Source organism: Poecile atricapillus, chromosome 13 (assembly GCF_030490865.1).
Source record: "Poecile atricapillus isolate bPoeAtr1 chromosome 13, bPoeAtr1.hap1, whole genome shotgun sequence".
Taxonomy (NCBI): domain Eukaryota; kingdom Metazoa; phylum Chordata; class Aves; order Passeriformes; family Paridae; genus Poecile; species Poecile atricapillus.
The window spans coordinates 18,271,389-18,284,161 of record NC_081261.1 but is presented as its reverse complement, the minus strand read 5'-3'; the positions used below and the strand labels follow the sequence as shown (position 1 = coordinate 18,284,161).

Below are 12,773 nucleotides of genomic sequence, written 5' to 3'. Positions count from 1 at the left end.
TCTCTTGCCCCCTTCCCAATAGATCAGTCTTCTTGGTGCCATTGAGATTTACATGCTCTGATACCAGAAATGCAATAAATTTCTCCCCCCAGAGTTCTGGTCACTGCTGTCTTCATCTGGATAAGATAGTTTACAAATGCAGGAGTTCTCTAGCTATATTTTTTTTGTTGTTTCTCAGTCTTTGGGTTATACAAACAAAAGCAGTTTTTATTTTAATACTATGCCATAGCCTAACATGTATGTATTATACTACTATTTCTAAATTTCATCAATAACAGAAATAAAGAAAACTATATTAATACAACAAAATTTCTCATTCTTATACACATAACATTCATTTTAATATTTGCGAAAAGCCAACAATATAAAATGTATCTATAACAGTTACTATGGCCAAATTTCCAAAAAGAAAAAAAAAATTCATTAGGCTGAAAAGTTTTTCCCCATTCTATAAAGTTTTAGCTTAGAATACTGAGGAGAGGATGTTGCAGCAGGCAGTGTCAGCCAGCAGTGCTAACAGACTGCTCCTGCTCTCACATATGCTTCCTAAATAAGTTCATTTCAAAGATTAAATCCATGATGTAGTTGAGCATCTGTGTGATTTATTTTCATGACATATATCATTTCATGTCTTCTGGGTTTGTCCTTAGTGCTCTATTGTTAATTCTCTGAGTGTGAATTTTCGGAAGTTAGCTTGGCACAGGGATGAGCTGTCACAGGCTCTCTGCTCCACCACTAGTAAAACATTCCAGAATGCAGTGACAGTACACAACCCACTTTAAGAAAAGCCTCCCTTGTTTTCTCTGCCACAGTAATTTCCATTGATTGATTTCACAAAGTTGATCATGTTTTAAAAAACAGTGCCATCAGTCATGTACTTCAGGCTGTCTCAGGTGTATTTGTCACAATCTGAACACAAACATGTTGCCAAAACATCCATTCCCACACACACGTGGTATAGCAAGATAAGAGATGAAGAATATTATTTGTTCTAACTGGGAGAGGTTTCAGACCTCTGGAGACATGTTGTCTGGAAGAAAACAGCAGAAAAATTAAGGCATTATCAATTTAATCTAATTTCAAAGTGTTAATTGATAGTTTCTAGACATCAGATAAATCTGAAAATTTATTAGTCAACCATAAAAGCAAAGTATTGGCACTGTGGTACCAGATGTCCATTGTAGATGGGGGGATTAACATTGAAGATGTTGGGGATTAAACATGAGAGGAATCCAAGTACAGTGGGTCCTCTCTTCTTATTTTCTTTCTTTCTCTTTTCTTACCATCTGTATTTTTTTGCCTGCACAGAATGAATGGTTGTTAACTGCTTTCTCTGCAGCGCCTTAGCTTGTTACCTTCCATTCAGAAACATTCCCAACAAAAGAGAAAGCAAAAGGATCAACAGGGAAAACCTGCAGAAAGCCTTGTTTTCATTTCACAGACAAGACATATAGGAAAGGTGATAACTCAGGTATTTGCATTTAGAAGAATATGAAAGGAAACTCAGAGATGAACAAATATGAATTTTGCATGCTGTCGCTATTTTCTGTGCATCTGTTCAACAAGAGAAATAGTGAAATAATAAAAGGTTCCCCTCCAGCCTGTAAGCATGTCCAGCACAGGGAATTCTGCTCAATCCCACCTAACGCTGGTATCGCTTTGGGCAGAGTAATTGTAGTTTATTGCCTTGATTTCATTTTAGCTGCTGTTTCAGCTTAAAGTTTTACTAACAATGCAAAAACACTTCTGGAAATCAGTCACATGCCTGGATGCTTGTTCCATCCCTGCAGTGGCTGGGGCAGCATATACCCCTGAGCCTTTGCCTGCCACTGGGTCAGCATGAGGAGAAAGAAAGATTGATTTACTCTGTATTATTTTTATTTCTCATTCTTAACATGAACAGATATTTTGTGCTGCTGTCCATCTCTCCTGTAAGTCTTCCAGCTATTCTGAATACATTAAATACTCCCCTTATTAAAATAGAAGGAAAAATGGGAGGGAATAAAACCCCCACTGTTGATTGTGGATGGGGGTAGCCAAATCCCATCCCCACAGTACTAAAAAGTCCTCCACATTGTCTTCCCTGTGCTTTGTTCCCTGAGATGCTGTAGTGCTGATACTGGTGGAAGCCCTGGTGTTCCAGGTACCACATGGTTTGCCTGACTGGGGCTGTCAGGAGCTCCACAGTGTTGGGGCAGAAGCTGGACTCACTGGCTTATTTTGTGATGAGCTCACTGGTTAGAGGTGCCAAGCCCTCCAAACCAGCTTCTCTGATGGAAGTCTCAGTGCTTTATATTGCCCTGTGTTACACATGGTGAGTTGAGCTCCTGGCTGGCACATTACACATTAATAGATTGCCCTATAGGGACTTGTTGGTGAATAAATTGCCAATAATTACAGCAATTGGCATGCCTTCCTGCCCCAGAGCACAGCTTTCTGCTTTAAACAGATGAAGCCTCTAAGGGACACATGCCCAAGTCTCACCATGGATCCATGTCCTACGAGCATTGAAAAAGCCCCTGAGCAGCACTGAGGTACCAGAGGAGTTCGGGTACTGGGTGCAGCCTGCTGCCTTCTCACCACTGGTCCCTGGCACACGCAGGTACAGGTACGACAAATCAGAAAACTCTTCTCAGGCAGTTCAGCGGGATCTGCAGTAGGGCAGGTTCTTCACCATCTATTTCTCTGGATTTACTCTGTTGCTCAGAAACTAATGCAATTGCAAAATCTCTTGAGCTCAGGATTACACTTGCCAGTAGAAGGGAGGGACAGTATTGGGCATCACAGGACTATGGGATAGTGTTATGGCTGTTTTTCTTGGGCAAAGGGTAAATATTAATGCTGACCAATTTCTTTGAGAAAGGCAGCTGGCAGATGTTGTGTCAGATTGTTTTCCCCCATCTGTTGTGTGTCAGGAGCTGCCGCTGCAGTGGAGCCATGCTGAGGAATGGGGGTTGTGCAGGGCAGCTCTGGCAGCACTGGCCCAGGCACAGGCACAACACTGCTGCACGGGACATTATCTGTCTCCCTGTTGGCACAGAGGTTGTCTGTTTATTCCAGTGGCTACCACAATTAATACACTGTGTGCAATACAATAAATTGCTGACAAGGTAGGATATTCTGGCAGTCACACTGTTGAATATCACAGATGCTCTGAATTCAGCAACCAGAAATGATAAAACTGGGCTACTTCTGATCCACTGGCACAGCCAGGACCATCCCATACCTGTAGTCTTGTGTAGTATCTCTTTCAGTTGTTCATTGGCACCGCATTTGTTAAGATGATTTGGTAGAGATAGTTCTCATTGCCTTCATTGTGGGTTTTATGAGTAAGTGGGCACCAGGAGCAGTATACACCTTCCACTTCCATCATGGCAGGATATATGCAAACAGATTTTTATGAGGAACTCAAATACAAGCATTACATAGAAATTTGACTGACTTTTCAAAGAATTGTCCTATTTGATATGCAAAGTTTTTAATCTAAATCTGACTTTTCAATTTGTAAAGGAAATCAGGGCAAACATTTAGCACTAAATAAATTAGATGCACAATGAACTAACTGTGCTTCATCTGCCGGAATCAGTCATCACTAAAATTTCATTAACATTAAATGCTTGTCAATGGGTTTACAAATTCACATGGTCTAACAGCTTAACAGTGATTCCAGGCAAGGCCCAAAGACATAGAGAGCAGCTAGACAGCCTCTGCTGGGTGTCAGCATGGCAAACAGCAGTGACTGTGCCAGTCTCTCTGCTGACTCAGTGGGCTTGTCCAGCAACTACCCTGAGGGATGCTGGAGTTGTTTTTCCTATGAAGTGAATCCATTCATGCAGATTTATTACTGGCTGGTTTTGAGAAAAACCCCAAATAACCTCCACATATTTAACTGACATAATGCTTTTCCTTACACCTGCCTGTATTGGGTTTGCATGGCCGAGCTTTGGTAGCAAGGGCAAGTTTGGGCTATGGGGGTGGCTTCTGTAAAAAGCTGCTGAAAGCTATCTCCAGTCTGGCAGAGCCAATCTCTGGCATCTCCAAAAGTAGACATGCTGCTGGCCAAGGCTGGGTCAATTAGAAATGGTGGTAAGACCTCTGGGATAACTGATTCAAGATATTTTAAACAAAACTTTTCCTTTTCAAAGACGTTCCTGGAAAACATTTAGGCTGCAGTTTTTTGCAGTTTAATGCTATTTGGATAAGAATGTGCCCTAACCTTAATATTATAGAAGATGGCTGGGGACTTCAGGATATGTGAAGAAGAATATGGCTTCACAAAAACAACATTAGGAGCTAATTGCAAGTCCAGCGGGTTAGAACAACACTGAGCTGCCAAAAATCCAGATATAACTGGATAGTTATTTATTCATGGTAAAATGAAATCTAGCAATTGAGCAGGGAAATGTGGCTGTAGTAAAAATCATGCCTGGAATATTTATAGAGAAGTTTATCAGAGTTCAATGAAAAATGTAGTATTAACATTAATAGACTTTCAAGATAATCTTCTAATTTCACTTTGAGCTACATCATTTTGTGCAGCACCTAATTCATTTCAGCATGCCATGTTCATTAAAGAAAAACAAAAACAACAAAAAAAGACTGCTTAAATATAAACATATTTGATGGAATCCCGGGCTGGGGCAGGATGAGTACCTACAGAGTACTTACATTGTGTTTTCTCTTCTTTGGCTTATACGCTTTTGACACTAGGCAGGGCTGTTTAGAAGGCTTTATCTCTGATGTTTGCTACATAGGATTGGAAATAGTTAGTTCTTTTTCTAGACAAGATTTAAATAAGGAATATTTGGCAAATGTTTCTGAATGTATTTTTTTCTTCAAGAACATATCTGTTTTGCATAGAAAGCAAAGTAAAGCAAAGAGGAATCCCCATCTTCTGTTCTGAAAATGGTAATCTTATGTTTAACCTGTAGCTATGAGGAGCTATGGAAGATGGAACATTCCACAAATTTCTTATTTCATTCACAGAAACATGTATTCCTGACAAGTTAAAAGACACTTTCACCACCTATTCTTCCATTGTGCATGTAGGAGGTTCAGCTCCCAAATATCTCTGTGCTGAATCTGGAAAAGGTTTCAAATGTGATTTATCATCAACCACAGAACTTTGGTTCTCTTTCCCTACCCTATTCATGCTTTCAGCATCACTCAGCCTTTGCTTCATAGTTATTGAAACATACAGTGTTGCATACTTGGTAGTGTGTGTGCCCCCTTCCCCCACCCCATATCCTGGGATCAGGTCTTCCAGATGCTTCTCATTGATGGGAATCTGTTGGGAAGACCCACTGTGAAAGGATGAAATGCTGTCTACCAGCCAGTCTGCCTGAAATTTTGTCCTGTTTGATGTGTGTGTTAGAGCAGAGTCTTCCTTTGCTTTTTTGAGGTTTAATGAATGATTCAGGGCAGGGTGGTTCTTTTGTCATGAAGGGAAAGCCACCACAGGTAACAGACAGTGTCAAATGCTCCTTTGATGCCAGCTTGCAGGCAGAATCACCTTTCTTTGCTTTCATGCATTCCTTTGTTCCTTTTCCTCATCCCCCATTCAGTCTCTTAACATCAGTGTCACAAATAGTGCAACCACAGTGTTTTTATGGTCAAGTCCCTGTGGCTCTAAAGAATGTGTGAAACAGGATTGTGTCACACACAGGCTCACCCAGCACACCATCAGCTAAACATCAAGTTCAGTCAATGAGCAGTAAAGACTGATGGTGGCTCAAGAGGATGATTAAAGGCTGTGACTGAAGTCTGTTTTTTCCAGGTGATGTTTAATCTGATAATCCAAAAGGATCCATCCATTTTCTGTGTTCTGCAAGGAGGGTGCTGCGGAGCTCAGCACTGCCTGATGTGTCTTCACTGACCTTTTTTCCTGTATCAATACATTCCCTGAGGAAAGCAGCCTTTTTCAAGATTTAAGGTGCTTTGCGTATGGTTTAAGGAGATTTTTTTTCCTCCTGCCCTGAGGGAAGCCAGTCACTGCCCGTCTGGCTCAGTTAGAGTTGCCCACCATGGTTATCATCCTGGTACATGTGGAAGGGAGGGAAAGCAAATGCAGCCAGTAAAACACCACCTTTTTGCTGTATCTATACTGTGGCAACTGAAATCTAACGAAAAATTTGACTTCTGTTCCGGACAGCAACAAACCCAAGTTTGCAGTGGTAGCTGCTGGAATCAGATTCTCTTCAGGGAAGCCCAGCTAAAGGTTGGGCTAATTCGTACCTTATCACCAAATCTTTCAATTATTCCATTTCTTCACATTTCTGTGAGTTTTCCATGGAAGCTGTTCATGAGCAGTGGTTCTTCAGATTAGCCAGGCATTTGTCCTCCAGTAAGGCTGATTGTGTTGAGATAAGCCTGACATTCAGGGTTGATGTTGAACCTTTGGCTTAGGGAGCCTTAGCCACGCAAGCTGCCCCTTTTATATACTGCATGATGCACATCTTTTATAAAGCTGTTCCACCTTTAAAGAAAACTGATTAAGGAAATAGCATTTCTGACAGCACTGCTTGCAGCATGGCACCAGCTGTGGGAACCAGAGACCTGAGCTACTGCTCCTGCTCTGGACCAGGATGTAAGTCCCTCCTGGAAAAGGTGAAAATACTCATGTAAAGGAGTGAAATGAACACACAGGGAATAAAGTCCTGGTGAGGTACAGTTGGACACAGCTGAAATGCTGTTTTTCTCACTGTTAGAGTTACCAATACTCTAATGGGTCAAATTGTTCTGAAAAATGTGTCCTCTGTCATTCAGGTTTGTGTGTAACAAATGGCTGTAGTTTTGCTTGCTTGTTCTTCTGTGCTCTCACTTGTTCTGTACTTCCATGGCTTTTCCATTTTTGTACAATTCTTTATGTTTCATGCAGACTGCTTTTTCTTCTTCATGCTTGTAACGGATATTAGACATTTTACTGTTAAGAACAGTTTTCTTAATCCTAAAAACATTTTTAGTTTTCCCTTTGTTAAGTAAACCAGTCTTGTACAGAATTCAGGAGGGTCTTTGCTCCATTTCGTATTAAATTCTAATGAATGGCAACACATTTTAAAGGAAAGGTGACCATCTTTCAAATGACTTCAGTGTTTTAATCTAGCAGTGCTCGATGGAGGGCTGATTGAAGGAGGGCTGCAGTGAGAGGTGCTTGCTCTCTCTTGCGTCACACATGCCATCAGCTGCCATCCTGCTGCTCCCGGGTGCAAGCTGCTCCTGGTAGAGCTTGCATTTGTCTTCTGCCTCAGGTGCTTTCCCAGATCGAACTCCATCAGCAGAACTGCTCCAATAACTCATTTTCCTCCATGAGTTCCAGCAGTGGGTGCTGCTGAGGATGCCAGGTTGGTGAGGGGCTTCCCAGATGCCCTCCCCATTCTGAGGCCTTGTCCTGCTCCTGCCTGCAGACCCTGGGGCATTTCTCCTTCTTGCTCTTGTTCAGTCTGTGTAACTTCCCAGACACTGCTGTGAGCTCACATAGAGTATAAAGATTCCAGGGCATTAAGAACATACTTTCTTTACTATGAATCCCTATGGGAAGCAAGAGCAGGTATTTAAATTTGGGTGGTGGCTGCTTGATGTTTCAGCCCACAGCCACATTAACTGTCCCCATATTAGAATAAATCTCTTGAATAAGATCTGAGGTTGATATTAAACCTTTGTCTGAGCAGTATTAAGGCTAGAAGAGTCACCTCATCCAGTCAGACCACTTACTAATTTTAGTCTTGAGCTGAATTCTCTGAACTGGACAAAGTCTGTGAGTAAAACTCTGTGTAGAGCTGCACCAGGCTGGCTGGGGGCTCGGCCACTCTTCTGCGGGCTCCAGGCTGTCACTGCTTAGCGTAAATGGGTTGTCTGTCTGGCTGTGTGCTCTAGGAAGAGGCAAATCCACCCCTTTTTGGCACTGCACTCACAAAATGAGCTCTGCAAAACTTGCCAATCCCTTAGTGCATGATGCAAATATTTCTATCTTTTCATTTTATTTTTCTGACCTCAAAAGGTGTGGACAATCCTGTTTAAACCTGCACTAGCTCTGTATCTTCCTGGATTTTCTTCCTCAAGTGACGGAGATGTGAACATGGGGGACAAGTTCCTGAGATGAATATATTTTATTATTTGTCTTTAAATTATTCTGGCCAAATGGATCTACGTATCAATTGTTTAACTCATCAGCTCTTAAAAAATATACTAGATAGAAGGTAAAGGGAAACTTGGTTTAGAATAAAGGACAGTAGAGAGGTGTGACTCATCCCACAGCAATAAAATTTTTCTTTTCAGCCATGAATGAATGCACTGTAAGTCTGGCAGGAAGGTGAGTCAGAGCAGTACATGGCAAAAAGATTTAACTCAGAAGAATGTTATTGTATTGCCAGCACAAATTATATAAGCAATTTGTTTTAAATTAGTACTTTCTTTAAAGGAATGAATGGTTCAGGAAAATCTCTTCGGTTAGAAGTTTTCCTATTTTATGAACAGATCTACTTCTTTTTGCCATTGTGTCATGCCACTCCCTCCAGCTAACACAGAAAGATGCTTGCAATTACAGGAGCTATCAGCTCCTTAATGATAAGGATTTTAATTTGGCTGCTTCTAAGACATGCCATGAATAGAAATCACAAAGTCCTCAACTCCTTCTGCACAAATTGTAATTGCAAGTGAAGCTTCAGTAGCTAGCTCACAAGCTAGGTCTTCTTTAAGGTCCTGGATGTGCTCACTGGTGACGCCCTGGGGAGATCTACAGGGAGCTCTCTGGCAGGCTGAGGTTTCTGCTGGCAGAAAGCTGTGGAAAGGAAACCCTCTGTGCCATGCCAAGGTTCAGCTGTGCTCCTGGAGCAGCTGCCCTGTGCAGAGCCTGAGGGGAGGCAGCACTGTGCCCGGGATCTGCTCTGCAGGACAGGGACAGGGACATGGACAGCCAGCCCAGCTCTGTGCTGTGGGACAGGGACAGGGACAGGGACAGGGACAGGGACAGGGACAGGGACAGGGACAGCCCAGCTCTCCGTGCTGGTTGGTGCCATGCAGCCTGCCCCAGGTGCTGCCCTCTCTGGCACTGCTACCATCAGCCTCCTGCCTGCAGGGACTCGTGGCAGGGTTACCTGGCTGCAGGACTTCTCTTGCTGGCTTTTAGACAGTTAAGACAAAAAGACACAAAATGGGAAATATGATAATCAAGCAAAAAACATCTTTATCTGCAAATCAAGAATGGTTGTTCCTTGTTATTTCTTTCGCATTTGCTATTACAGTTTGATTTCATTTTGCAGCATTTTACCTAGAGATACAGGCTTTTTTTTAGGACCTCCGTTTCTTTCATTCTACAACAGGACCGAAGATGCATCCCCTCACTGCTAGACTGCAAGAGACTTCTGTGCTGCTACAACCAATAAATATTTTTAATATAGTTCCATATTCTTCCAGCCTTTCTGAAACAATAGCCATATTTGGATTCTGAGCCATGTTTGCAAGATGGCATTAATGCCCATGTCTTAATGAAAAAGGTCTGACCATGTTAAGGGAGGAAATAAATAACATTTACCCTGATGGGGACTTCATTTTTAAATGTCTTTGGAAACAGCAACCTGTATCAAGAGCTTAATTTTGTATATGACTCGAGGCTTCCCTGTGCTGCCAGTGCCAGTGGCTCCAGGAACAGCGGGAAAATACTCTGGCCCAGCTGGCTACCACAATTAGTACAGGCACATGCTGCCTTCCCCTAATTACTGTGCACTCACTGTGGGCCTGGAGTGATCCTTAAGCATGTGCTCCGTGTACTGAAGACATGGAACAGCCCTGCTCTGATGGTCCTTCCTCCCACTCTCCTCTGGGTGCTACAGATCAGTGAAACAGAAACAGATTTCAGTAAATAATTTAGATGACCAAGTTTTCAGTTTTCTGAATTTTCCATCCCTTTTCACAGTGGGTTTCATACTGATTGTATCATCCTTTGGTTGCTGATAGCTACGGGTAACAATTATTACTAAACAGGTTTAAAGTAAACTCTCTTAGATTTTGGTGTGGGGGGCGTTGGTTGATTTTAGTTGAGATGCGCTGAACCCAGATTTTCACAAGCTTGTAAGCCTCTGGGCACTCTTGACATCAACATGAGTTTGAGAGAGAGTTGCAGAATGCTCCCCATGCCCAGGGCTGCATTTATTGTGGCCTAAGATCTCCTACCAGCCCTAATTCTAGCTGCAAGCTGATGGTCTGTATCAGAGTTTCATATGGTGTTCACTTTATCTTGAGAAAAGTTGATACTTGCTGGAAGGTCCTTTCCTCTTATTATTCATTAGTGAGTTATGAAAAATAAGCTGACAGTGTAAATCCAATATCTGTTGGAAAATGGATGTTGCACTCATGCTTGGCATCCTTCTTGGCAGAGGCAGTAATGACAGCAGGTGGAAAATTTATCTCCTGGTTATGGCCTTCACAGCCACCAGAGGAGCACAAGGTTGGTACATTGGACAGCAGGAACATGCTTCAGGGTCATTAGCTGACCAGATTTCAGTAGCACAGTGCTTATTCTTTTAAGAAAGAGATAATATAGTTCACAGTTTAAGATATAAAATTGCCATTCAGATAATTCCTGAACTTAGCAGTTTTTTTGCCAAAGGAGTTTTATTTAGAGAAGTGTCTCTTTTGGAGCCCCAGTTTCTCAGTTTTTCCTGATCTGTCATGTGGTGTGACTCTTTCCATAGTTGTGACTGCAAATGATACTGATCTATGCAAGAGTTAAACATAGAAGGGGATTTAACTTCATGTGATGAAAGAGAAAATCTTATGCTGATCTTTTATTTGAAGAATACAGGTGCTGCTTCATGAGGAAGCTATCTTGAACCACCGTTCAAGCTTCACAGATGAGCTTTTAAAAGTTTTTTCCTAAAACAGCCATGTACACTCCATGGTTTGCAGTTAAAACACCATGGACCGCTATATGCTGCTGACTAGTTGCCATTGCCCTCCTTTAGCTGATAAAACTCCACTGTTTACTTCTTCCAGCAACTGATGCTCCTTCCTCATCTGCTTGGCCCTTTGCTTTCCCATCCCCAGGTGTAGGAGGAGGAAAAACAATATGCAATGGGAGTAAGAGAAATTGAGTGTCAGAGTTTTAGTGCTCGGATGTGAAGTTTATGCACGCTAGAGAGTGCAGTTTTCTTGTCCCAAAAGATGAAGGAAATGGGCTGGAACTTCCCTCTCTGCACATTTTGTTATCCTAAGTTTTTTTTTCCACTTCAGGCTCCTGGGAGAGTTGCGTCCATGTCCAGATGTTTTGAGACATAGGATTTACAGTCAGCCAAACTTTTAATCACTGTGAAATATGGAAAAAGGTATCTGCCATAAAACTCTGGTAACCTGCCTGCTGCTGCTCTGGGCATAACAGAGCTGACCACAGGGGCTGCAGGTGGATGACAAGGGAAGCTCCTGTGTCTGGTGGAATAGCTTGCGTGTGCTGACTCACACTGATAAAACTTACCAAGTTGGGACAGGTTGCAGAATTCTCCTGCCCAGGTGAAACCTGGTCATGTTTTCTCAGTAGACCTTAGCTCAGTTTTTTTCCAACTCTTGCAGACTCTGAAGGTGTTGTTGGCATGACCTAGTCCACCTCCTGCTACTGGGAGTCTACCTAGTGTGGCACTGAGGTTAATCTGCTTCATGGAATATCCACCAGGATAGTCCAGCCACAGTGACAGCCTATTGTGATTTAGTATTTGTTACTGCTTTGGTGCAGTGAACACCACCATTAGGTGTCCAGACACGTGCGTGGATTTCTGTCGGTGTGAAGGGAAAGAAAGTGCTCCAGATGAGCATCTTCTCGTTGGGGAAATACTCACATGTAGGGCTGAAATTGGATCCCTTATGTTACTCTACCTGCCCTGAAATCCTCATCAACTATGTCCTTTACAAAAGAAAACTGACTAACTAAGCCCATAGCCCACCTCTAAATGAGCAGAACCTGTTCTCTGTTCTAGGAGGAGACAATTAGACATAATTATTTGTTGTGATCAAAGATTAGTGGAAAAGCCTATAATGCTATTAGCCTTGCTGTATGCAGGGGATCAGAAAAAAAAGAAAAAAATGAAAATGAGAAATGGGAGGAACTAAACTGAACTGTGAGACCATGGTGCTCTGCTGCTGTATGGTGCAAACACATTCCTTGTTTACAACCCCTTTATGCTTTACAAATGATGCTGTCTCATAAATCAGATAGATAAACAGTGCTTTATTATCTCTAGTCCAGAGAAATGCTGGGCAGTGCAGCTATAAGGCAAGCTCTGCCCCTCCTTCCCCCTAGGGCAGGCTGAGCCCAGGGCTCTGCCTGCAGCTGCAGCAGCCCCAGAGCCTGCTCATGGGCTACTTGAGTGTGCAATCCTCCTTACTCTTCCAGGTTTGGTCCATGGCCCCAGTGGGTCCCAGTGTTGTGCTCCCTCAGCTTCACCTGCCTGAGCCCAGCCAATGTGGAAATGCCCGCTGCACTTTCCAGCCATCCCTCCACAGGGACAAATCAGCCTTTGCTGTTAACCACAGGCACCAAAAATGGCAAAGGCTTTACAAAGAAATAAGTAAAAGGAATTCTGTGCTTTAAAAAGTACTAAAGTCTTACTTTTTAGGTGTTAGCTCCTTTTGCTAAGAGGAGTTTACCTAACTCATTAGTCAAATCCCTTCTGAAAACCCATTTATTGTGAAGCTGACAAATACTAATCTGCATACACCATGTGGCTTCCTTTCCAGTTTACAGGGAATGCCATTTACATCTAGCTCTGAGATCTCCTACTGTGTGGATG

General features: G+C 42.5%; 1 protein-coding gene across 5 annotated transcripts in view; it reads left to right on the top strand.

The window, feature by feature from the left end:
• Positions 1-12,773, top strand: part of KCNIP1 (potassium voltage-gated channel interacting protein 1) — a 234,084-nt gene that overhangs the window by 104,429 nt on the left and 116,882 nt on the right. Inside the window, exon 3 of one of the 5 annotated variants that reach the window (XM_058848941.1) lies at positions 5,425-5,436. The exons of 3 other annotated variants lie outside the window; for them this stretch is intronic. In XM_058848941.1, coding sequence (XP_058704924.1) covers positions 5,425-5,436 — 12 coding nt within the window. Of the gene's footprint in view, positions 1-3,954; positions 3,984-5,424; positions 5,437-12,773 lie in introns of all 5 variants that reach the window. One more of the 5 variants, XM_058848939.1, reaches the window with a different exon arrangement.